General features: G+C 36.7%; 1 protein-coding gene across 2 annotated transcripts in view; it reads left to right on the plus strand.

The window, feature by feature from the left end:
• Positions 1-23,848, plus strand: part of PAPLN (papilin, proteoglycan like sulfated glycoprotein) — a 1,077,292-nt gene that overhangs the window by 847,769 nt on the left and 205,675 nt on the right. For both annotated transcript variants that reach the window (XM_044074058.1, XM_044074059.1), the window contains one exon: positions 10,803-10,889. In XM_044074058.1, the coding sequence (XP_043929993.1) occupies positions 10,803-10,889 (87 nt within the window). The remainder of the gene's footprint in view (positions 1-10,802; positions 10,890-23,848) is intronic.

The following is a 23,848-nucleotide window of genomic DNA, read 5'->3' on the forward strand; positions in this document are numbered from 1 at the left end:
CATGCTGAAAGGGGCATCTTATTCAATAATCAGTCTTATAAGGGAAGAATACAGGTATGTTATGACCACCTTGTTCCTGGATGAGATACCCTTACTAATGAGGTGGGCCATGTAGAACGCATTCCACACAACAGAGACAATATGGTGGTCAAAAGTCAGTTTGCTATTAACCTGGGTTCCCAAGTCTCTCACGACTGATTGCTTGCTTAGTGCCTTATTATCAATGTGATAATTTGTGCGGATGTCATTCTCCCTAAAAGGGATGATGATGCATTTTTTGACATTCAGTTTGAGGCCACATTTCTGCCACCAGTCATTTGTTTGGGTGAGACCCTCTTGGACGATGTCCACATCACTAGGGGAATTGATGACAGCAACCAGCTTGCAATCTTCTGCAAACTTGGTCAGCCATAGCCCACTAGATTTGGCCTGCACCTCTGAGAAGTATATCCCAAACAGCAGAGGCCCAAAGACCGATCCCTGGGGTACACCGCTTATTATGGGTCTACTACTTAAGGTGGTTCCCCTGTTTTGACTAGGTGGGTTCTATCATTAAGCCAGTTTGCTACCCCTCTGGTAACATATGGATTGATGACTAGTTAAGAGAGTTTATCTGTTATACCTGAGTGGGGAATAGTATCGAAGGCCTTGGCCAGGTCAAGGTAGGTTGTGTGCACCATCTTCCCTTGTCTATGACCTTAGTGACTGTCTCAAAGAAGTCGACCAAATTTAACAGGCATGACTTTCCCTTAACAAAACCAAACTGTGTCAGATCAAGTGTCTGGAGGTTGCCAATGCCCTTGTTAATGAGGTCCATGATAATCCGCTCCATGGCCTTGAAGATCAGGCTAGTTAGGTTGATGGGTCTATAATTTCCTGTCTCGGTGGATGCTCCACCTTTGTGGAAAGGGATGACGGGTGGCTGTCCTCCACTCTGCTGGGACAAAGCCGGTATTCAGGCTAATGGTGCTGCATGTTCCTGCCTAATTTCATGTAGGATGCAGCCTGGGATGTTATGGGGTCCCATGGAGGCTGTAGTTTTTGCCTTTGAGAAGGCAGTGATGACTTGCTCCCTAGAGATAAGGGGGGCAGGTTCTGGGGATGTCCTGATTTACTGATGGGGGGGGACAGAGAAATGAAGTTTTCACTGAACCTGTCTGCTAGCAGGTTGGCTATATTTACAGGGTTTGTGTATGTGGTGTCCTTGACCACCAGTTCTAAGCAGATCTGGGTGCTTCCCTTGAGAATGCGGACATGTGTGGCATCAAACTGTTCTTTGATTACTTCATGTCCAGTATTGTAAGGCAGTCCTTTTTCATTCCACAGCTTACAACTAAAAGTATGGTTATAGTTATTCAAGGTTTCAAGTTTCTCCTTTTTCAGGAACTTTAATGACATGTGCGTTTCAACATATGGGCTTATAGGTTCATAGCTTCATAGGTACTTACTACTTAATAGGCTATTGATCTGTGAGGATTTTAGAAGCCTAGCCATACATTCCCATGGTAGTTTTTCTTGTTTAGCCCTCATATTTTGTGTATGTATAACACAAAGGCAGACTGAAAAGGGATATATTGAGACATCACTTGTTGCCCCATCCATAAAGGACCTGGGTGCTAAACTGGGGGTGAATTTTTGGTTTCCCATCCAGTCATACAAATTACATTTGAATGGAGTAAGAGAAGTACTTTTCTTTATGTGGGGTGGAAGACGGTTCCATGGAAGTGGTATTATCTGCTGTACATGCCTATCCCTCAAATATGTCCTATGTATGTTGCAAAATGAATTGAGATCCCTTGAGTGGGTGTTTCAATCCCACTGGACTTGCTAATGTGTAATAGGTCTGACTAGATAAGGTCTGTTGAGGCTGTATATGTGAGACAGAGGTTATCTCTTAGAAGCCTGTGTTATACTGAGAAGGACAAGACTTTGAGATGGTCTGCATAGTTTCGTTCCAGCTGTGACAAGTGCTTGGACAGGTACATACTGAAAGGAACATTATATTCAATGACAGGCCTAATGGGAGACCAGTACAGTGAAATGATTACATTCCTGGATCTGGATGCCGTACGTTTAGTTGTAAGTTGTGCAATAAAAAAGGACTGCCTTACAATACTGGATACATAGTAATCAAAGAACAGTTTGATGCCAATATAGTTTCCAAGATCTCTGACTACATGATCATCTTTCAGGGATATTATCAATGTGATAGCTGTAAAGGGAGTCCTGCTTGCCAAGGAATACTATTGCACTTTTCTTGCCACTTACTTTTAGTCCATAGTTTTGACAACAGCTGTGGGAGTGGGAAATGCCCTCTTGGAGCATCTTGGTGTCCTCTGGGTAGTTTATAATGACATCAGGTTTATAGACATCTGCAGACATGGTCAGCCATAAATCCTTAACATTTTCTTTGACCTCTGAGAAGTAAATGCCAAAGAGAATTTGCCCAAGAACTGAACTATGGGGTATGTCACTAGTAACAAGTTTTTTGGAGGAGGTAGGGCCAGCCACCCTAATTTCCCGGGTTCTGTTTGTGAGACAATTTGCTATCCAGTGAGTTACATAGAGATTTACATTTAACTGGGAGAGTTTATGTACAATGCCTGAATATGAGAGGGTGTCGAATGCTTTTACACTTCGAGATATAAAGTGTGTACTGGTCTGCGCTCGTCCTTTGTTTCATTAACCTTCTCAAGGAAGCCAGCCAGGTTAAGTATGCAGCAATCTGCCCTTAATAAATCTGAAATGACTTGGGTCAAGAGTTTGTAAGTTTCCTATGTCCTTATTTTTTTAATTCTATAATGATCCTTTCCCTTGCCTTACAGATGAGGCTGGTCAGGTTTATGAGCATATAATTACGTGGGTCCATTGATGCTCCACCTTTGTGCAAGGGGATGGTTGCTGCTGTCTTCCATTTATCTGGCATGAAGCCTGTTTGGAGACTGATATTGAATAGCCTCTGTAGGGGTGCTAACAAATCTTATTTCAGGCTGACCAATAGGCAGCCTGAAATGCTATATGGCCCCATGAAAGTAGTGCACTTGGTTTTGGATAGCACCTCAAGGATTCATTTTTGAGAGATTTAAGGGGTAGGTATAGATTTTTGGGAATACAGAAATGGAGAGGGAGGTGAAGTTTTTTTTTTCAAACACCTTTACTGAATTATCATTTGTGACATAGGCAAATTTACATTCATATAAAAGTAGTCAGACTATATTGAGTCCTTGAGGTGCTATCCAAAACCAAGTGCACTACTTTCATGGGGCCATATAGCATTTCAGGCTACCTATTAACCCAAAAAAAACTAAACTGTTACTCTTTACACCAACCCGAAACTCCATCCCTATTCATCTCACACTCACATCTAATGATGGTACTGTTATTTCTCCCGACACAACTACTAAACTCTTAGGAATAACAATAGATAACAACCTCAACTTTGATAGTCATATAAACAGCACAATAAAATCAGTGAACAAAAAACTGGGATCCCTTTACAGAATCAAGCCCTTTCTTACACCAGTGGCTAGGACCACTATAGACAGGACCCACTTAATCTCAACTCTACTCTATGCTTCCCCTATATATACTATATATATATATATATATATATATATATATATATATATATATATATATATATATATATATACTAACCTTTCAAAAAATAACCTCAACAAACTGGCAACATCCTACAATAATATTGCTAAATTTGTGACAGGCTCTCCCTTCAGAACTCATCACTGTCTGAACCTAAAACAACTAGACTGGCTAGAATTTCTAAACCATCTTTAATTTCTCTGGCTTGCCATTGTCCATAAGACCCTGCATCAACCCACCAACACTCCAATACTCTCTACCATCATTAAACCTTACAAAAATCTCAAGAACTTACGCTCCTCAAACAAACTGCTGATCAACATTTCAAGATCCAATAACTCATCAGGTGACTCCCTGTACTCTAACTCTGTAGGAAAGCTATGGAATTTACTACCCACTGAACTTACAACTCAAATTTCTCTTTCACTCTTTAAAAAGAAACTAAAGCTATTTCTTAAGACACACTGGCTATGCAGCTGTACTAACCCTGACTAACTTCTTTCCTTTTAAAGTAATAATTACTCTGAAACTCATAATATTACCCTAGAGCAGCAAAATACCACATTATTGCAAATAAAATTTATGCATATACTGCATATTGACCATCTCTTGTACATCACCCATTGATGCTTACTGCTAATGTTATCCTCACTGATTATTGTATTTGAATATATTAAAAAAAAAGTTATGTTTTTATTGCAGTTGTAGTTTTTAGTTTGATCTGTTTTGACTTTTGTATTTTTTTTAATTTGATCTATTATGACTTTTATGTTTCTTTGTATGTCGTTCTTGGAGCTTTTCTCCCCGGGTCTCTACTGAAAATGGACATGTATCCAGCTAGACTAGCCCAGTCAACAAATGTAAAATAAAATAAAAAATAAATAAAATAAATAAATATTAACATAACAAACATTATACTTCACGTATATTGCTATATATCATATAACCTTACGATATTACATCAATTATTCAATTTCTGCCTTTTTTAAACAACAAACATCTTTACTAAACCATCACTTACTACAGAAGCAATCATACATTTGTATAAATAAAAACAAACCACACCGACACAATTTGTGTCCTAGTAGACGGGCTATGTCCTCTGGGTCCAAGTGATATAATTTACTATTAGTGCTGCACAGTGATGGGCATTCTTTCTGTGCCTTCTAATACAGTTAAATAAGGCTTTGCGATTATCCTTCACCTGGGCGGCTAATTTTACCTCATATCTATCTTTGATTGGTTTGATTAGAGTTTGGAGTTCCCTGTTAAGTTTAGCAAAAATGTTTTTAGCATCTTGAAAGATGAATTTATTTTTGTGCATAATTTTTTTCTTTTATTATAGAGCATTTATATATTTGGCTACTGTCACAGGATTTTATTCTTAAATAATTTGGCATTGTGTTTACTTTAGAAGGGGAAGGACACTTCTGTGCAGCTATTACATATGCATAGAATTTGGGAGATAAAGGATTCTGCTTAACCAGTTAGGTCATCAGGTTGGAAAGGGATTTTGAATTTAGTTAGATCATCACTCAGTTTTAGTAAATTAGCCTTAGCGTAATCTCTAAATACCAATGTATGGAAGGTACTTCAGTTTCAGTCTTATGGTGGATGTGACCAGAGTGGAAGTGACAATTGGTTGGGAACACTGCTGTTCCATATTGGTAAGGACAAAGTCCAGGATTTTGTCGCCCCTGGTTGGAGTGTGGACTAATTGGTCTATAGAGTTTGTATTGATGAAGTTCAGAAATATCTAAGCATGCATGTTAAAGGATATATTTCTCCCTAGTAAAGGAGAGCTGCACCCACAGACTCAAAAAACATGTTTATTTTATCATGGTTTGGTGTTTCCTACATTTTAACACCACTCTGGGACTATTCACAGGTTTTTAAATATTTTTATATGCAATTTCTGAGTCTGACCACATGGGGTCTGGCATCTTGAAGTAATTCTGATGGTTTACTCTGCCTCTACGTATCCTACATTGCAGTGCTTGTCTGTAAAAATCACATCACAAAGACCTTTTTCTTTCTAAAGCTCCTGTCACTGCATTGATTTTACATGCATAAACTGCTGTTTTTCAGTCAGTTAGTTTTAAGTAACATTTCATGCTGTTCACTGACTACTTAAAACACAAACAGTGCAAATGCCGCAAAACAGACTTTCAAAGTACGTTTTACTGCTGCTTCTTTTTAGAATGGCTAAACTGCAGTATTTTGTGAAGCCTGAATTGTACTACTTTGATTCATCTCCCATCCCTCTTCACACCTAACCTCCCTAGCTGTCAAAGTGCTAAGTGTAATTTCAGCTGTTACCTGCTATTTTTGTATGGGTAGGGGAAGGACCAGGGAGCTGTGACATCACAGCATGGGTGGGTTTTTAGGATGGTTGTAGTGATGTCAGTTTTGGGGGGGGGGGGTTGGCCAATAAACTACCTGTATTAATTGGCCTTGATGACATCAATGAATTGGAGACTGCAGCAAGCTTTTCTAGGTCGGGATAAATGTTTTTTTTTGAAAGTGAAACTACCACAGTACAGTAAGATACTGTTCTAGTGGAGAGAAACAGTCAATTTAAAAAAATGTTAAATGCTTCATTGTTGTTTAACAGAGACAGTAAATAGGGAAGAAAGGACAGATAAACTGACTATTTCAAAATAGAATCTCATTGTTGTCCTTTAATGGAGTATGTAGTTGAAATCCCCTGGGAAAACGGAGTATGATTTGAATTACTGACAGCTCTCATTTAGGCTCGTAACTAATCTGACAAGAGGTAAGGAGGATTCTGATAAAAAAACAGATACTCTCCTGCAATTACCTTTGGGTCTGAAAGCATGACAGGAGCTGAATCCAGGTAGAAAGAGTGTTTTTACTGCACTGGAAGCAAGTTTCAGTAACTGCACAACTATGGATGTGCACATGTTTTGCAGGAATTCTTCAAGTTCTAGCACCTTTTTGTGGAGACTCCAAGCACTATGAAGTGCTCCCTTGATGTCACAATCTGAATTTGCTATGTTAGAATGTCTGTCAAGTAGACACCACCTTAAAAAGACAATGTGGGGCCAGCAAATGACTTTGCCAATATGCAACAGCTTTGCCGCTGATACTTGCCATCAAACACACACAGTTTTGTGGATCAACATTGTTTTGAAATATTGTGAAAATGTATGCATAATTTGCATAAATTCTGCAATATCACAAGACAGTAATAAGTGAACCCCTCTTGTCATCATACATCATTGGAAATTTTCTGAACAAGTGAATAGTTTTCTCTATGATATCTTGGATTATCTTGTACTCTCACACAAATATGACCTTTTGTTTGACCATAACACTAGTAACTTTTTGCAACTATTTTTTTCTTTCATGTGTCTGCAATATACAATCAGAAGCTATAGTCATACTTTTAATACTAGTACGAATGTATAGCCTATTGTCTACCAAAAAGCTTTTATATTTTACATCTGTTTTGTACCTGTCATCATTTATCAAATATTACATGGTGTGTTTTCAGTAGAGGATTTTGTAGAATAGCTCTCAGGAAGTAAGTGGTTACCTTGCTTAGAAGACCTCAAGAAACAAGGGGATTAGTTAGCCTCATGCTCAGGACTGAATGTGTTAAAGGTTGTAGCTGCCCAAATGTGTTGCATAGTGTTAGAAGTACTATACAACACCCTATCTCAGGGAAACAATTATACACAACCAGTAATCTTTCACGAACTACACAGATAGAAACAATGCATAATTTGAGAGGTTACTGCAACAATATAGGTACAGGTACTGCAACTGTGTCAATAGATAGGCCAAAAATGACTTATTTATACAGTCACTAATAACACAGTATATTCGGTACTACGCAAATAGTATGATACGCTAGAGCAATGCATAACACCAGCTACCATGCACATGGTATGTTGAGGGAAAGTGTCTATGCACACAGTATAAGGCAAAGAGACTGAGGAATGCAAGCAAAATTATTTAAGACTGCAGACATGAATAGCACCAAGTTAAGCAAGCACAGTGTCATAATTCAGTAGCACAGTATGTTAAAGTAAAATGGTAAAGTATGTTAAAGTAAAATGACTCCAGAATGAAAGGTAAAATGATTATAGAATGAAGGCAAAGGTGCCATAAAATTAAACAGAACTGGTATAAAAATTCAAAAGGGACACAAAATTCCACCACGGATGCTACAAGTAAGATAACTCGTAAAAATGACTAAATAAATAAATAAAAACACAGGTAGGGTGCACAAATAATTGGAGTGGATTTTTAGTTTGTTCTTCTTTGTGCAGCTGTTTAAAGAGGTGCGGATTTTAAGACTCTTGAAACAGCATAGGAAAAGCAGGGTCCCACTAACTACTATATACTGTACAGTGTGGGTCAGCAATAAATACGCTGCTTGGGTGTACAGCATTGGGCAGCTCAACTCAAACAGGCACTGGGCTCTGCAATGCAGAATAGACAGAGAGAACAAACTGTCAACAGAACTTACACTGCTAGCTAGCTACTAGCAAGTAAACTCTTAGAACAGTGCAGTTTCCTCTTCTCTCACTAATGAAGACAATAAGAACAGCTTCAAATTTAAAAATACTATTTGCAGGCAATGGAAGTGTCAAATGTAACTCAAAAAGTCACATCCCTGAGTTTGAGGGACTGGTATTTAGTAGCGACTTGCAGTAAATCAGCTGCTCAGGTGTACAGCCTTGGGCAGCTCAGCTCAAACAATATATATATATATATATATATATATATATATATATATATATATATATATATATATATATATATATACATATATATACTGATCTGAGAGCCATCAGTGTAGTAGGCTACAAGGGGCAACATTTGTTTCATTTATATGAAAAATAACCAGAGAGTGGAACTTTGTGAACATGACAGGAAAACCTAAACAAGGAAGGTCATGCCTTGGTAGCACTGACCCTGGGAACAGACATAAAATGCTTCCCGTAAATTGTTCAGAAACCTACGATTATGACAGACTGAAAAGTGAAACATTTGTAAAGAGGTTTATCTGGAGCAAAACCTGAAAAGTAGTCACATACTGAACTGAATCCTGTACCATTGAAAACCATCATTATAAAAGTGTTTAAGTATCTTTCAGATTAATTTGCTGTATCTGCTTTGAGTGAATAATAATTTTCACTTGGTTCCTCCTTTGGAAGAAAATTATCTGTGAAGCTAAAATATATAAGAAAGACATGTTGGTTGGTCTGAGAGGATTTTGTTGTACAGTGTAGGCTATTCATTTGGTTGTCTTTATACCAAGTAAGGCCTTAAAAACTGCAACAATGTTTCTGAGCTGCAACATTGTACAACTTCTTAAGACTTGTTTTTGGAGTCCAGTTTCCCATTGCATGTGTGTCACATGCTCTGAGGCAAATAAGTTTTGATTAGAAATTATAGATCATGTAACTACAGGCCTGTTATGTTTCTGCAATGTCTGTGTCAAATCTTACATTACACAACTGCAAATGAATTTGCAAACCTGTCATTATAGCAAACCAACTGGTGTCTCGGGAGGAGCACTGAAACCTTAACATTAAATGGAAGACACTGTTGGGAGGGGAAAGGATCACTTTCAAGAGTTCCTTAACCACGTGGACCCGCTTTTTAAAGAAGGTAGTGCCAGCAGCAACTGGTGGAATTGGTTTTGTTTTGTAATGGAGGATACTGGTCTGATTATAAAGTTCTGTGCTGGCAAGGCTGTGATAGTGAATGCAGTCTAGCTGGAAATGCTGAAAGTTATAAATATTGTTCGCATGCTGTGGTTAATGTGCATTTTCAGGGTTAAAGTGGGAATAGTACCTATGAAGGGCAAAGTGAGATGGTGGTCTGCATTTTCCTGAAAGGCATGTTTCAGATATAAAGGTATTGGTATTCTTTCGCCTCCCTAGTAATGTAGGAATGTCTGTGACAGGATGCTGGACTTGTCTGACAAAAGAGCCACTCACTCAGATGGAGTAATGCAGATTCTGTCCTTGCTATACAACAGTGCAGTAACTCTTTGTACTTGCACATATATTGGTGGAGTCATGGGAGTTTGCCACTTACACCTATTTGTGTTATGCAGTCCTAGAAAAGGCATGTCACTTTGTGCACAAGAATAATTATGTCATTAAAATGTACAATTTTTATTTAAAAATTAATTCTTTTAATTACACATCTGCAGATCTGTTATTATGCTTCAGACATCAAGGTTCACAGGTTAGGAGTGTAAACACTGATGTGTATAAATCAATGTAAAAGGGGCAGACCAGCTACTATTGCTGAAATTAAAGTGAAAAATTGAGGTTGTAGATTATTCTGGGACTTTTTTGTGACACCTGACATTTACAAACCATGGGTTTCCGACTGGTGAAATCAATGACATCTTTTATAATTCATGATTGCTGAGAAAGTGATGAGGAGCAAGAAAACTCCAAGGTGGCAAGGAATTATGATACCACGCCATTACATTTTAATGTATTTTTTATTTGTTTACTTTTTGTTCACGTTGCCATGAACTGAAAATGACAGCCAAGGAGAAAGTCTTCAATTGTACATTTTACATGCCTATATAATCATCATTGTGAGCAGTCATTCTCTGCTGTGTGACCTTAACCTAATCCTGATTTATTTACAGATAAGTTATTTCATTCCAGTGTATACAGATAATTACCGTTGCTGAGCAAATTGTAGCACATTTTAGCCACGGCATGTAATTCATCTTACACACGCTAGGAGGTTCTATGTTTTTATTATTCAGAAATGTTGCCTGCCTTATCCATTTGCTGATTTCGCTAAAGCTAAAAAAAAAATTATTACAGAAAACAGCATGACAAGCAACATTACTTTAAATGGTCTTGTAGCCAGCAAACAGTATTAGGAAAGATAAAGCAGAGACTGCCAGTATAAACATCGTGAATTATATTGTTTACAGTGATGGCACAGGGGCGAGTGGCACTAGCTATCACACTAGATAAACACCTTAATTCTGAAGTCTGCAGACTTAGGTGGCAACTCACTAAAAGAAAGTACATTCCCTCCGCAGTAATTCAGCCATAGTGACTATCTCATGTATGGATTTGTTTTTTGTCATTTTAAAGGCCATTAAAAACTTCTACCAGCCCTCATATTTGCTTATAAATAACAATCTACTGACTGTCACTTGAATGTAAAACTTTTTTTTTTCTTAGTGGTACCCAGTATGCAAGACCACAGGGGATATGACATTACAAGGCATTCAACTCTGACTCGATATATTCCAGATGCCTACTCAGCAGGTTTGTTACAGCTGTGTATTTTTTATGAACAAACTACAGCAAGGGCCTACTGCCTAGCTTTTATCTTACTGTCAATTACTGCATTCTCATGTTCTGAGCTAGATTTATTCTTCAGCTTCTGAACTGGTATCATGTAATTACATATTGTGTCAGTAGATGGCAGCTCAATTCACCCATTTTTAAGCATTAGAGTTCACACAGTAACATTTTGAAGAAAAAATGTTATTTATTTAACATATTTATAATATATATACACAGAAAGGAAGAAATTCAACATTATATACTCTTATACAATGTTAGGAATACATTAAATCATCAAAGTAATCTTATACAATTTACAGTCTTGGTATTACAATAGAAATATTTCAAGGCTATCCCAACCACTAAAAGTCTTAGTATGGTTAATAGAGCTTATTCTGATATTTTCTTTTTCAGCTTTACATAGTATTGCTGTTTAAATTAAAATTATTTGAATGTAGGAATTGAGTTCTATTTGCAGTTTTTTGTAATAACTTTTCTAACTACTGCCAGAAGGCTTCAGAACATTTTTTGCTTGGCTTTAACAGATATAGTAAGTGGAACATTCATTAGTATTATTGATCTAGTTAAAGAACAGTTATCAGACCATAATCCATTAAAAAACATACTTATATCTTCCCACTATGCATTTAATTTTTCACAATCCATAAGCATGTGTCCAGTCAGCTTTTACATCTTTACTACATCTCCAACAAACTGAAGAAGTAATTTTACTAAACTCGGAGAGTTTATAAGGAGTAACAAACATGTTTTATATATATATATATATATATATATATATATATATATATATATATATATATATATATATATATATATATATATATATATATATATATATATATATCTTTCCACATAAAAACTTTCCATTGTAATCTTGAAGAACTTTGACTAACTGATTTAAGTAACAAAGTTTTATTCTTACCATTTATTCAGTCACTCAATCCACTACTATCTAAAAAGTTTCTGAATTTTGCATCAAAATTATATTATTTATAATTAACTTATATAACCTGGACAAGCTTCCTTTGTAGGTCAATTTACCTTTGATGATAGCATGCATATAGTCATATAATGGGCAAATAGAGCTCTGTTCCTCTTCACTCATGTTATCTACAAATTCATTTAATTTTTTACTGATGGATAATATGAATTGGTTAATAGAATTATCCAACTTATAATCTTTCATACCTTAAGAATGAAGTTAACATTCTTCCATTTTCTTTAAAAGCTTTTTTTTAGGTATTAAAGCTACTGGATGCAATATGTATATAATCTTGGGTAATATAATCATTTTGATAAGTATTAACCTATCTTTAAAAGTAAAAAAAAAAAATCATTCCATTTTTAATAAGAAGTAACACTTCTATATTTTTTCAAAATTATTATTAATAATCTTACTCACATCTTGCTAGAGTTGTATTCCTAAATATTTTATTTTTTGTCCTTCCCAGTTATATTTATATTTATCATTAAACTTACTTACTGTAACTTAGTAATTGATTTGGCACTAAACTTTCAGTTTTATTATTATTAAATTTCAACAGTGATACTTCTTGAAACATAAAATTTTTGTTTATTTCTTCAGTCGAATAATTTTAATCTCCTGTAGTTAGTAAAATATCATCTCCAAAAAGTTGTATTTCAGATTGACAATCCTTGTTAGTCGAGAATCCATCATTTTCTTTCATTGCTTCTTATACTATTAACTAAGGGTTCAATAACTAATGTAAATAGTAGAGGGGACAAGGGGCAGCCTTGCTTTGTGCCTTTGATTAAAGTGAACCTTTTAGAAATGTAAGATCCAATTTTAACATATGCTTTGGAGTCTCTGTATAGGTGTTTTAATGTTCCAATAAATTGTTCTGGAAATGCAAACACTTCTAACAATTTAAACAAGTAGTTCCAATCTACAGAATCAAATGCCTTCTCAAATTCTAAGCTAATTAGGGTCAATTTCTTGTTCATTTCTTTTGTTAAATCTAAGATAGTTACTACCCTTTATATATTATCGTACTTTAATATACTGACTATAAATCCTTTTTGATATTAATTAATTAATCTACAAATATTTCTTAATCTTGTACTGAAGATGGAAGTAAATATTCTATAGTCTACCTTTAATAATGAAATCGGTCTATATGAGGGAACTAACTTATTATCCTTTCCTTGTTTAAGTATAGGTGAGATTACAGAAAATTTCCATGAGGGAAGAAATTATTTTGTCACTCTGAAATATCATGAAAATGTCACTCATTAATTCTAAAATATTTAATGGAAGCAGACTATATAATTCCATACTTAAACGATCCAACCCTAGAACTTTAACATTTTCCCTTTTTTTAAAGCTTCTTTAACTTCTATTAGGTTATAGGCCTTTTCAACAGAGATATTTATTGGTCATTGAGTTTATTAGTAATATTTTTCTTTAAATACTTGTCAATTTTGTAATCATCAGGATTATTTTTATCTTTATTAAGATCGTCATGCAATTTTTAAAAATAAGCATGTCTTATATGTCTAAAGTAAGTTTATTAGCATGAGATTTTCAGATATTTATTTGTGCCTTTTTCTTAAGATTTTACTTCTATTTAACCCATGTAGATTTTTGGAGTCATCTCATAACTTGCAATTTTCTTCTTTCTAAAGACAGCTCCATGTTATGCGTTAAAACTGTTTGATATTTTGTCATTCATTTTTTAATGACTTCAGTATTATCTAATTTCTTTGTTTGTTATTCAAAGTTTGCTTTCTGTATTTCCTATTGTATTTATAACAACTCTTCATCCCAATCTTTCATTTTATAATTACCCCATCTTCCTATTCTATATTTAATCATCATTTTTAAGGGGTCCTATAGTATGACTTTACTTATCTGATTATTGTCTTTCAAAGATAAAAAGTTCTCAGTTTGTCTCTTAAGATAACTTATAAATTATTTTAATTTCATCATATATACTGGTATTCTACAAATAATCTGAAATGTCCTTATCTCCATTTATATATTAATTCTTGGTACATTATGATCAGCTAAAGAGCAATGAGTAGATTTAAAATAATTCACTTTATTAAGTAAACGTATAGAGGCATAAATCCTACAAATTCTAATTTGTGTCCCATGCCCATAAGAATAATGAGTGAAAAACAATTACTTAACTTCTGTTTTTACTATTAAATCAACTAAATTATTATTACTCATCCATCTGTTTAGTGTTTTAGCTGATGCCAGAATTTTTGCTTTTTTCTGTTCACCTGTATTTTCTATACTAGATATGCAGTTAAAATCCCCTGCTAAAATTAAACTACCATTCCAATCAACATTATTATAACTAAATTTCTAAATAAATAAGTAGAACAAAGTGGGACCTGAAAAGATAAAGGTATCTGTAAACTTTCAGGTAACAAGTAATCTTATCATACTAAACTATTATACAAAAGGAAAATCAATGCACATATATATTCATCATACTAAAAGATATACATATTTCATAGATCTAACAAAAGCTCTGAATTAATTTTGAAAGTACAAGTGTCTATATCAAAATTGTGCAATACTCTTATAATATGATAAATATCAAAACATTTAAAAATCATTTAGCTTATTAAACTAATTCATAAAAATATGTACATTACTGCGGTCAAGGAGAATGTCTTCCTACTTCTATGGAGTTAAAAAATGCAGTATATAGTGTATTCAAAAGTTACAATGTGCTTAATTCAAATATCATTTTCCCTTCTCCAGATCTTCTTTTAATACTTTTTCATATTTCTATCAAAATGGATGTACTGATTCAGAGATGTAACACTCAAACTTTGGCTCTAACGTAAGAAATTAGTTATTTCAGATAGTGTTAGTGAATCTAATTGCATACAATATGCAAAAGGCTTCAAAGTTCACATGAACACGCTTCAGGTTGCAGCTTTCAGGATATTTTCAAATATTTTACAAGATTTTCTATGTAAATTATATGAAATCTTGTACATTTATATTTCTGCCATATGCAGATATATATAATATATCTCTTTCTTATAAGCAGTTTGTTATTTAAATATATATTTTTGTCTTATTTGCCCACTAATACCTTATTCTATATAACTTATATTTCTAAAATCTCACATCAAAGACCTATTTAATCATAAACTCTCTAGTAAATATTACAGTATGTGTATATATTTCTGAACTTACTGAAACTCCTTTTATGAATTTTACATAGTAGATATTTCATGCCTTGTGGATATGCATATTATTCATAAGATGTTTATTCTTCTTAATTCTAGTATTACAAGCAATCTTGACTCTCTCTCTCTCTCTCTCTCTCTATATATATATATATATATATATATATATATATATATATATATATAAATTCCTGCTTGTTTAATTTGAATGTTTGTTTTTAGCCATTGTGAATTGCTGTTATGATTAAGCTTTGATTACAACATATGAAAATGACAACTCACAGCACACATTAGCTACTAATTTCCTCTGTAAGTTTCTCATTCTTCTTAAATCTTTTAAACTGTTCTAACCTGTAACAAGCATGTAACATTACAGCATAAGCTATTAACATTCAGCAAAATGTAAGCAAAATATATGTCAGCAACACCCCAATATAAAACATTAGTATAGCTTTTGTTTTTACCAATTCTTCACTTCTAAGAAAAAAAAGAAGATGCTATTTTGAGTTGATTTTTCACATATATACGTGGATAACATAAGAAAGAAGAAAGACAATGAAAGTTCCTTTCTGGTTTCATACACATCAGTGATGAACTTTAACCTCAACTGTTTTTCAGAATAGCTCAAGGCAAGGAAGAATCCTACATTCTCACACAACTGAAACATTCTTTTGTTCTCAAGCTTTTTATAAGTGTTACTTTCTTCATAAATTACCTGTGAAATTAACGAGTTACACAGGAACAAAGAAACCAAAATCACTAGCACTTTAACACTTCTAATTAGCATATTACTTAGATCTAACATTCAGTTAACCAAGAAATGCACATCCTAAGCAAATTAAACAAATAAAATAGAATTCTTAATATATTTATATATATATATATATATATATATATATATATATATATATATATATATAGCCTTAAAAGTCACCAATTCTACTGCTTATAATTTAATGGCATTCTCTTACATGAAGTATTTGTTTAACATTTATAAATACACTCATAAGTTTAGTTAAATGAAATATAGGCCCCTGGATTCACTAACCTTCCATGCAGGACTGGCCTAGTCCTGCACGGAAGCACCCGTTTAGGAGCAGTACGGCAGCGCGCCATGCATAGTAATGAAGGCGCGCTGGCCGAGCTCCTAGGCTTACATGGCGCATGTACGAGTGCAGGGGGCATGAATATACATGCCCCTGCAATGAAGGACTGAAGAAAGGTAGTAAACAATGAGCAAGACTGCCCATAGATGTACGCAGACCCCCAGGAACATCCCCCCACACGTATAAGAGCAATATTCAATAAAAAAAAATTAAAAAAGATACGTATTGTTAATGAAACAGACGAGGTTTAACCAGAGGTGCGCGGGTTTGCCCATCACTTAGCTACCGTTAATGTAGCTTAAATAGCAAAAGGAAGATAAAAAGCAAGATATGTGCAAATGAAGCAATACAGCAATGTTGTAGTGGGCAGAGCATTCGCCTCACAAGCAGTCGATCCCGGTTCGAGTCCCACTGCAGTACATTCCATTTCCATGTCAAATCACTGTTATGATCAATATATTTAGTTGTATAACCTAATAAATAGCATATATGTGTGAACTGGAGTAGTAAGCTGTGTAATGAATGATAACCCCATACACTTGCCAAATTCACCACCTCCCTAAGAACCAATAGACTATTGCTGTCTAAAATATAGCAGTAGTAAGAATAAATAAGCACTAGTAAGCAGGAGCTAGTCTGTTTGCAAGACAGTAAGCAGTGCTTACACAGAGTAAGCAATAGTGAGGCTAACCATGTGTAAGCAGATGTCACTGGAAGTTAACAGTGCTTACTGTTGTAAAAGTGCTTCAACCACTCCATATCCAACGGGCCTCATTCTGGCCAGCAACAAATTAAACAGCCCCTGCAAGGCTCAAATCCAGGAGCCTGCACACCATAGCCAATGCGATTTACCACTAAGCCACCGCAGATATACATAACCCAGATGTTTCCACATACATAGCATCCAGCAATACCATTCAACATTACAGGACATGTAGTTAAATATGTAGGTGTGTGTGTGTGTGTGTGTGTGTGTGTGTGTGTGTGTGTGTGTGTGTGTGTGTGTGTGTGTGTGTGTATATATATATATATATATATATATATATATATATATAGATATAGATATAGATATATATATATATATATATATATATATACATATATATAAATATCCACATATAGATATATACATATGCAGACAGCATTACATCTATATGTCGTTAGATATAAATACACCAATTTATATACATATACATATATTTATATATATATATATATATATATATATATATATATATATATATATATATATATACATATGTGTGTGTGTGTGTGTGTGTATGTGTGTGTATATACACAGATATATATCTATAGATATGATACAGCACATTAGAATGACATATATGACCACAGGCACCACCAATGGGGATGAGGGGGCTCAATCAACATATGTGTTACATGTATCGATCTCCCCCCAGCCAAACAGGTGAAACATACAAACAAACACACAAAACAAGTAAACAAACCACTGCTTCCCAAACTACAGGCAGAATTCTACCAGTGGGAGAAACATTGTCGACCCGCTAAGTCTAATCTAGAAACAAAGACAAGAACGTCCCTTGCGGGACAACCCAAAATTTATGGTTATTCGGGTTCCTGGCATTACACAGATTCGCAATGGCAGGGCACGTATGTTCTCAGACTACAAGGTTGGGAAAGCCTGATGATCCATGGGTCGAGACAATGTACGTCATGGGTCCCAAAAAGTGGAGAGTGGGCAGTGTGTAGTGGTGTGGTTAGACCTGACCTACACCCAGACAAAGGATGATTCCTGCAGAGGAAGAGTGTTGGGGGTGGGGGGACAATGGGTATGAAATTATGGGTCAAGGCGTGCCGGTTTTGGATGGAGCAGTTCTAATCAGACCACCTCGTGGATGTAAGCAATGGTGTGAGTTGGGCAGAGCATTCGCCTAATGAGCAGGCATTCCCAGTTCAAGTCCCACTGCAGCACAGTTTATTTTACATGGCAAAGCACGTTATAACCATTTTTTTTGTTGCAAAACCCACAAAAAAAATATATGTATGAACTGGAGTACTGCAGGAAATGCAGACTTGAAGTGTCAGTGTCATAATGAATAAGGCACTAGTAAGCAGGTTTAAACACAAATAAGCAGTAGTAAGCATATGTAAGCACTAGTAAGCGTGTTTAGGTGCGTTTACACGGGGCTAAGCATTGCCTATACAGATTAAGCAAAGTAGAAGCTAACTGAGTGTAAGAAACCGTAACCAGAAGTAAGTACTGCTTAGCTCCGCACAAACCCACTTACAACTGTTCTAAAGTGTCTTAATCACTCTATATCCAACAGCTCTCACCCTGCCCAGCAACAAAATAATCAGCACTCCCAAGTTGTAAACCCTGGACCCTGCACACTATAGGTAAAGTGATTTACCACTAAGCCATGGCAGATACACATACACTTGATGTTATCACAAACATATCATCCAGAACAGTCATTCAACAGTATAGGAAATGTATGTAATTATGTAGATTAATATGAGCAACCATTTGTACATTGCTCAAATACAGTATTTCGAGCAGTTTATGTATATTAACAAAACAGTGCCTGTCCAATCATAATGTGAGAACAGTAGTCTTGCAAAAAACTTAAGAAAATAAAAAAAAAAAATGGTGCACATCAAGGGGGCGTGTGGGCGTGCTTCACGCTCAGAGCATCAAACCTGGGATGTCGGTTCCGCGGAATGAGGAGATGAGGCTGGGCAGGTGTGTAAGCAAACCGCTGCTTCTCAAACCTGGTAGGATGCTACCAGTGGGAGAAACAGTGTAGACCAGCTAAGTCTAATCTTGACACAAAAACAGGTCCGTCCCTGGCGGGACAAATCAAAAATTGTGAGTCAATCTGATGTTTACACATATCTCCAATGATGAACAAGGCAAGGCTCATACCTACGTGGACTAAACGGATGAAGAGCCTGAAGAAGCTTAGGTCAAGACAGTATACTGGATGAGTACCGAGACGTGGAGAGAGGGCAATGTGTGGAGGTGTGGTATGGCTGGGCTAGCAACCGGAAAATGGATTGCTGCTGTGTACATGGAGATCGGGGGGGCGGGGGAAGGAACCATGGGTATGAAATTATGGAAGATATATGCAAATGAAACAGCACAGCAATAGTGTAGTGGGCAAAGCATCTGCCTAATGAGCAGTCATTCCCGGTTTGAGTCCAACTGCAGCACAGTCTATTTTACATGGCAAAGCATGTTATAACCAATATTTTTGTTGCAAAATCCACTAAATAACACATAGTTATGAACTAGAGTACTGCAGGAAATGCACATATAAAGTGTCCGTGTCATAATGAATAAAGCACTAGTAAGCAAGTTTAAGCACAAATAAGCAGTAGTAAGCATATGTAAGCACTAATAAGCATGTTTAAATGTATCTGCATGGGGGTAAGCACTGCCTACACAGGTTAAGCAATTTAGAAGCTAACTGAGTGTAAGAAACTGTGACTGGAAGTTAGCAGTGCTTACCTCCATGCAAATCCACTTACAACTGCTTAAAAGTGCCTTAATCACTCTGTAGCCAATGGCCCTTGTTCTGCCCAGCAACAATATAAACAGCCTCTGCAAGGCTCGAACCCAGGACCCTGCACACCATACACAAAGTGATTTACCAGTAAGCCGTGACAAATACACATAAATCTGATGTTTTCAGAAACATATCATCCAGCCCAGTCATGCAACAGTACATAGAATATATACCAATATCTACATGTATGTGTGTGTTTAAATATATTAATATCTAAACAGATACAACATATCTATATATGTAAAGATATATATATATATATATATATATATATATATATATATATATATATTTATATTTAGAAATATTTACATATATATATATATATATATATATATATACATATATATGAAAATATATACATGCAAATGCCTACATCAACACATATATATGCACCTATATGTCTACATAGACACAGCAAGATACATATCAGTATGCAGATATATAGCTATGTAGGTATATACGGACATAGTCATACATATGTAAGCTGATATATATATATATATATATATATATATATATATATATATATATATATATATGTGGCCATACATGTGTAGATAGCAATGATAGATTAAAAAAAACAAATATGTCCACATGCACCGTTAATGGGTTTGAGAGGCCCCAAACAATATATGTCTTGTACGAATAGGCATACTCCCCAGCCAAACACATCCACTCTGCAATACACTACCAAGTTTTGCAGATCCCATGACCAGGACTTGACATGACATGGGCACAAAATGCTGACAGTACTACATCCCAGCTGTATGATGTCAGGCTGGTATTGGTAACATATCATGCAGTACAGTCTGGCTCCTATAGGAATTGTAACATGGAACCTATCAACATCCCCAGGATACATATACACAGACACATATCTGCAGATACAGATATACCTATATATATAATTACATATATATAGATATACATGTGACTACACATACACACACAGAGATATGTACAGTAAGATACATATGTAGAAGGTGCACAAAATATGGAACAGCCACTATGCCTACAGTTCACACCTGAACAACTGAACACTGTATGGGCCACCCATACAAATGACAATCATTGCCTGCAGCATATACCCACAGAGAGGTCATAGGAAAAAACACCACACAGGTTTTCAGGAATGGGAAACCTTTATTTGTGTACTATTACAGTTCTATATGCTATTGCTACAGTAATCGGGATTGTCTTCACAGACATGGTGTGTGTGGGAGGACACATCTGCTTTCCACATGTGTGCCATTGACTACTGACAGACATCCAATGAACATCATAGTAAAGTACCACTGCCAGCACGTACTGCCCCTATCGACTGCAGCAGTGATATTTGCCAGTATGTGTGGACATTCTGACACACTCTGTACAGTCCAGAGGTATACACAGAACCCCTTAGTGCAAAACATGCGTACCATGCCTGACAATATGGATGTTAACAGCCATGTAGATGGGTATAACACATAACAACTAGTATACATATGCCACCATAGGTTATGCATTCACACACCCCTGTCTGGCCTGACACATAATAACCGCTGGTACAGGGGTGCCATGGCCACATACTACCCACTAGATATTGACATACATCTGTGCAGCATCCCACTGCTCTGTCTGACATACATGACTGTTAAGGGAGGCCTGGCAGCAGTACATCTGGCAAGTATCTGCACATGACATCTCACTGGGTAAATACACTAAGCTGCTAGGCATGTAACAGTGCACTGTGCAGGCTACAGGCAGACTGGCTTAACACTGGCCTACATCTCCTATGGGGGAATGCACATGTACCTGCATATATAGCAGGCTGTACAGGCATGTCACATCAGATGGTAAGATACACCTGTGTGAAAGTGCATAACCCACAACCAATGAGAGCACAGCCACATATGGCAAGCTAGCAGAATATTACAGTATATGGACTATCTGTTCAACACCATCCTCATATGTGCCACTCACACATTAACCCTACATATACTGGGCCATTACACTGTTTGGGCTGATGGCTGACTGTGGTATGGGACATGTGTGTGTGTATGGCCCTACAAACATGTAAGACAATATGGTAACATACAGTGGAGCAGCATGTAACATCAGATAGGATGGGACATAGGACGATGACAACTACCACAGTCTGTACACAGGCCAAGGTACATATTAACACTACACACACGGTTGACATTCACCATAAATACACAGACCTCAGTACTGTACAAACAACCACAGTATGTCCCGGTTATGTCATCAGATATAACCCCTACTGTACATAACATGTGTAGCAGTCTGATATATCACCGGCATGTTATCAAATATGATGACACTAATTATATTGTACAGCACATATGCACCTCTTCATGCACGACATATGTACAAAGGTTGACAGAGTTGTGGCTGGCACATACACAGGGCCAATATTGACATGTTGCTGTGATAACCTCATACATTTACTGTTATAACAGGGTTTGTTGCAACACATGTCCTATGAGGGATATGTAGTCAGTAACTGTCACGGCTTTCACCATCTACAGACTGCAATCCTCACACTACCTTCTGCAGTCCACAGATAGATGCTCCGTGGATAACACATAAAACCTAAGGCACAACCCAATGCCCAGTCTGCAGATGACCCTACAGATGGGGACTCCTCATAAACATAGAATGGCAGGTATTGAGACATGTAGGACAGCCATATCCACACACACACACACACACACACACACACACACACACACACACACACACACACACACACACACACACTGTTAAACCAACATTACTCCAAATGCAGTATAGCAGCACTTACAGTCTGTAGGCAGGTCAGGCACATCCCCCTCCTGTGTGTTGCCCTTTCTCCACAGAGTATGTTGTTAGAGGTAAATCCCCACTCCATCTGAGATGCTGTTTGCCAAACAACAGATTTAGTTCCTGCTCACAGTGAATGAAAAGGGCCAACATCAACATGATGTTCCTAGATATTGGAGTGTGTTTCCATGCAATTGGCTATGGGAATGTTACCACAGCTGTTCCACATACAGTCAGCTAGTGGAGGGCTGCAATTCGTGCAGAGGCCATCAGCTGATCATGAGCATCAATTAAAATGCACATGCTGCTGCCTAAGCAAAGCAGGTGTAGGTCTACACATCCACCAGAGAGGGGGTGGGAGAGGCAGACAGAGGCAAAGACAATTCAGGGAGGGGTGAGAGAGTAAAACTTAAGCATGTTTGTGTCACACACCTACCAGCACAGGGTATCAAACCCTTAATGACTATGTTGTGCTATCACAAATCCATGCAGTTATGGGATGCACCACATGGGTCACCTGTTGTGGAGCCCTCAGAACATATTTCTGATGGTGAGTGACATCTGCAACAGGGATATGGTAGCTATATAGTAGGTGATGTACACATACCTGTCCACATGAACAGGTGCCAGTGTCAACACAGCCACACTATCACAGGGATGCACACACATTGACACACTTGGCAGGGCCAGGATTACAACTCATCTGTAGTGAGATTGCCACAACACATCACTGTGCAGGTATCACATGCACCACATGGGTCATACGGAGGTTGTATGGGCAAAGGGTATGGGAGTTGTCTGACATCAGACAGCATGCTTCAGTATGCCAATGGGGGTTATAGTGAGTGTGAATGTGAACATACGCACCATACAACACACACACACAAACACACAGGGTGCCAGTACTGACATGCATGGGTGAATGTCTGCATGGTGTGTGGTGGTCAACTGTGCCAGACGGCTATACAAGACTTGCAAATGGGTATACCTTGGCATCAGGCCACATGACAATGGTCTGCATTGTGGCTCAGGGCTGTAGTTTTTGCATTTACCCACACAGGTGTGTATTGTATCCCCCATCCAGTCACCTGGGTGACTATTGTGTGTGGCCAATGCTGTGCATCACTTGTCATGTATGTGTTCCTTAGTCCATGACATGGACGGTGTCTGGGATGTGCACACCTCCCACATGCATGTACAGTGACATGTGGAACTGTACCTGGGGTGTCTGGCCCATGTTGTGAACACAGATTATCATCAGATGTGCCAGTCTTGCCCA

Source organism: Protopterus annectens, chromosome 6.part0 (genome assembly GCF_019279795.1).
Source record: "Protopterus annectens isolate FY-2018-M chromosome 6.part0, PAN1.0, whole genome shotgun sequence".
Lineage (NCBI taxonomy): Eukaryota > Metazoa > Chordata > Ceratodontiformes > Protopteridae > Protopterus > Protopterus annectens.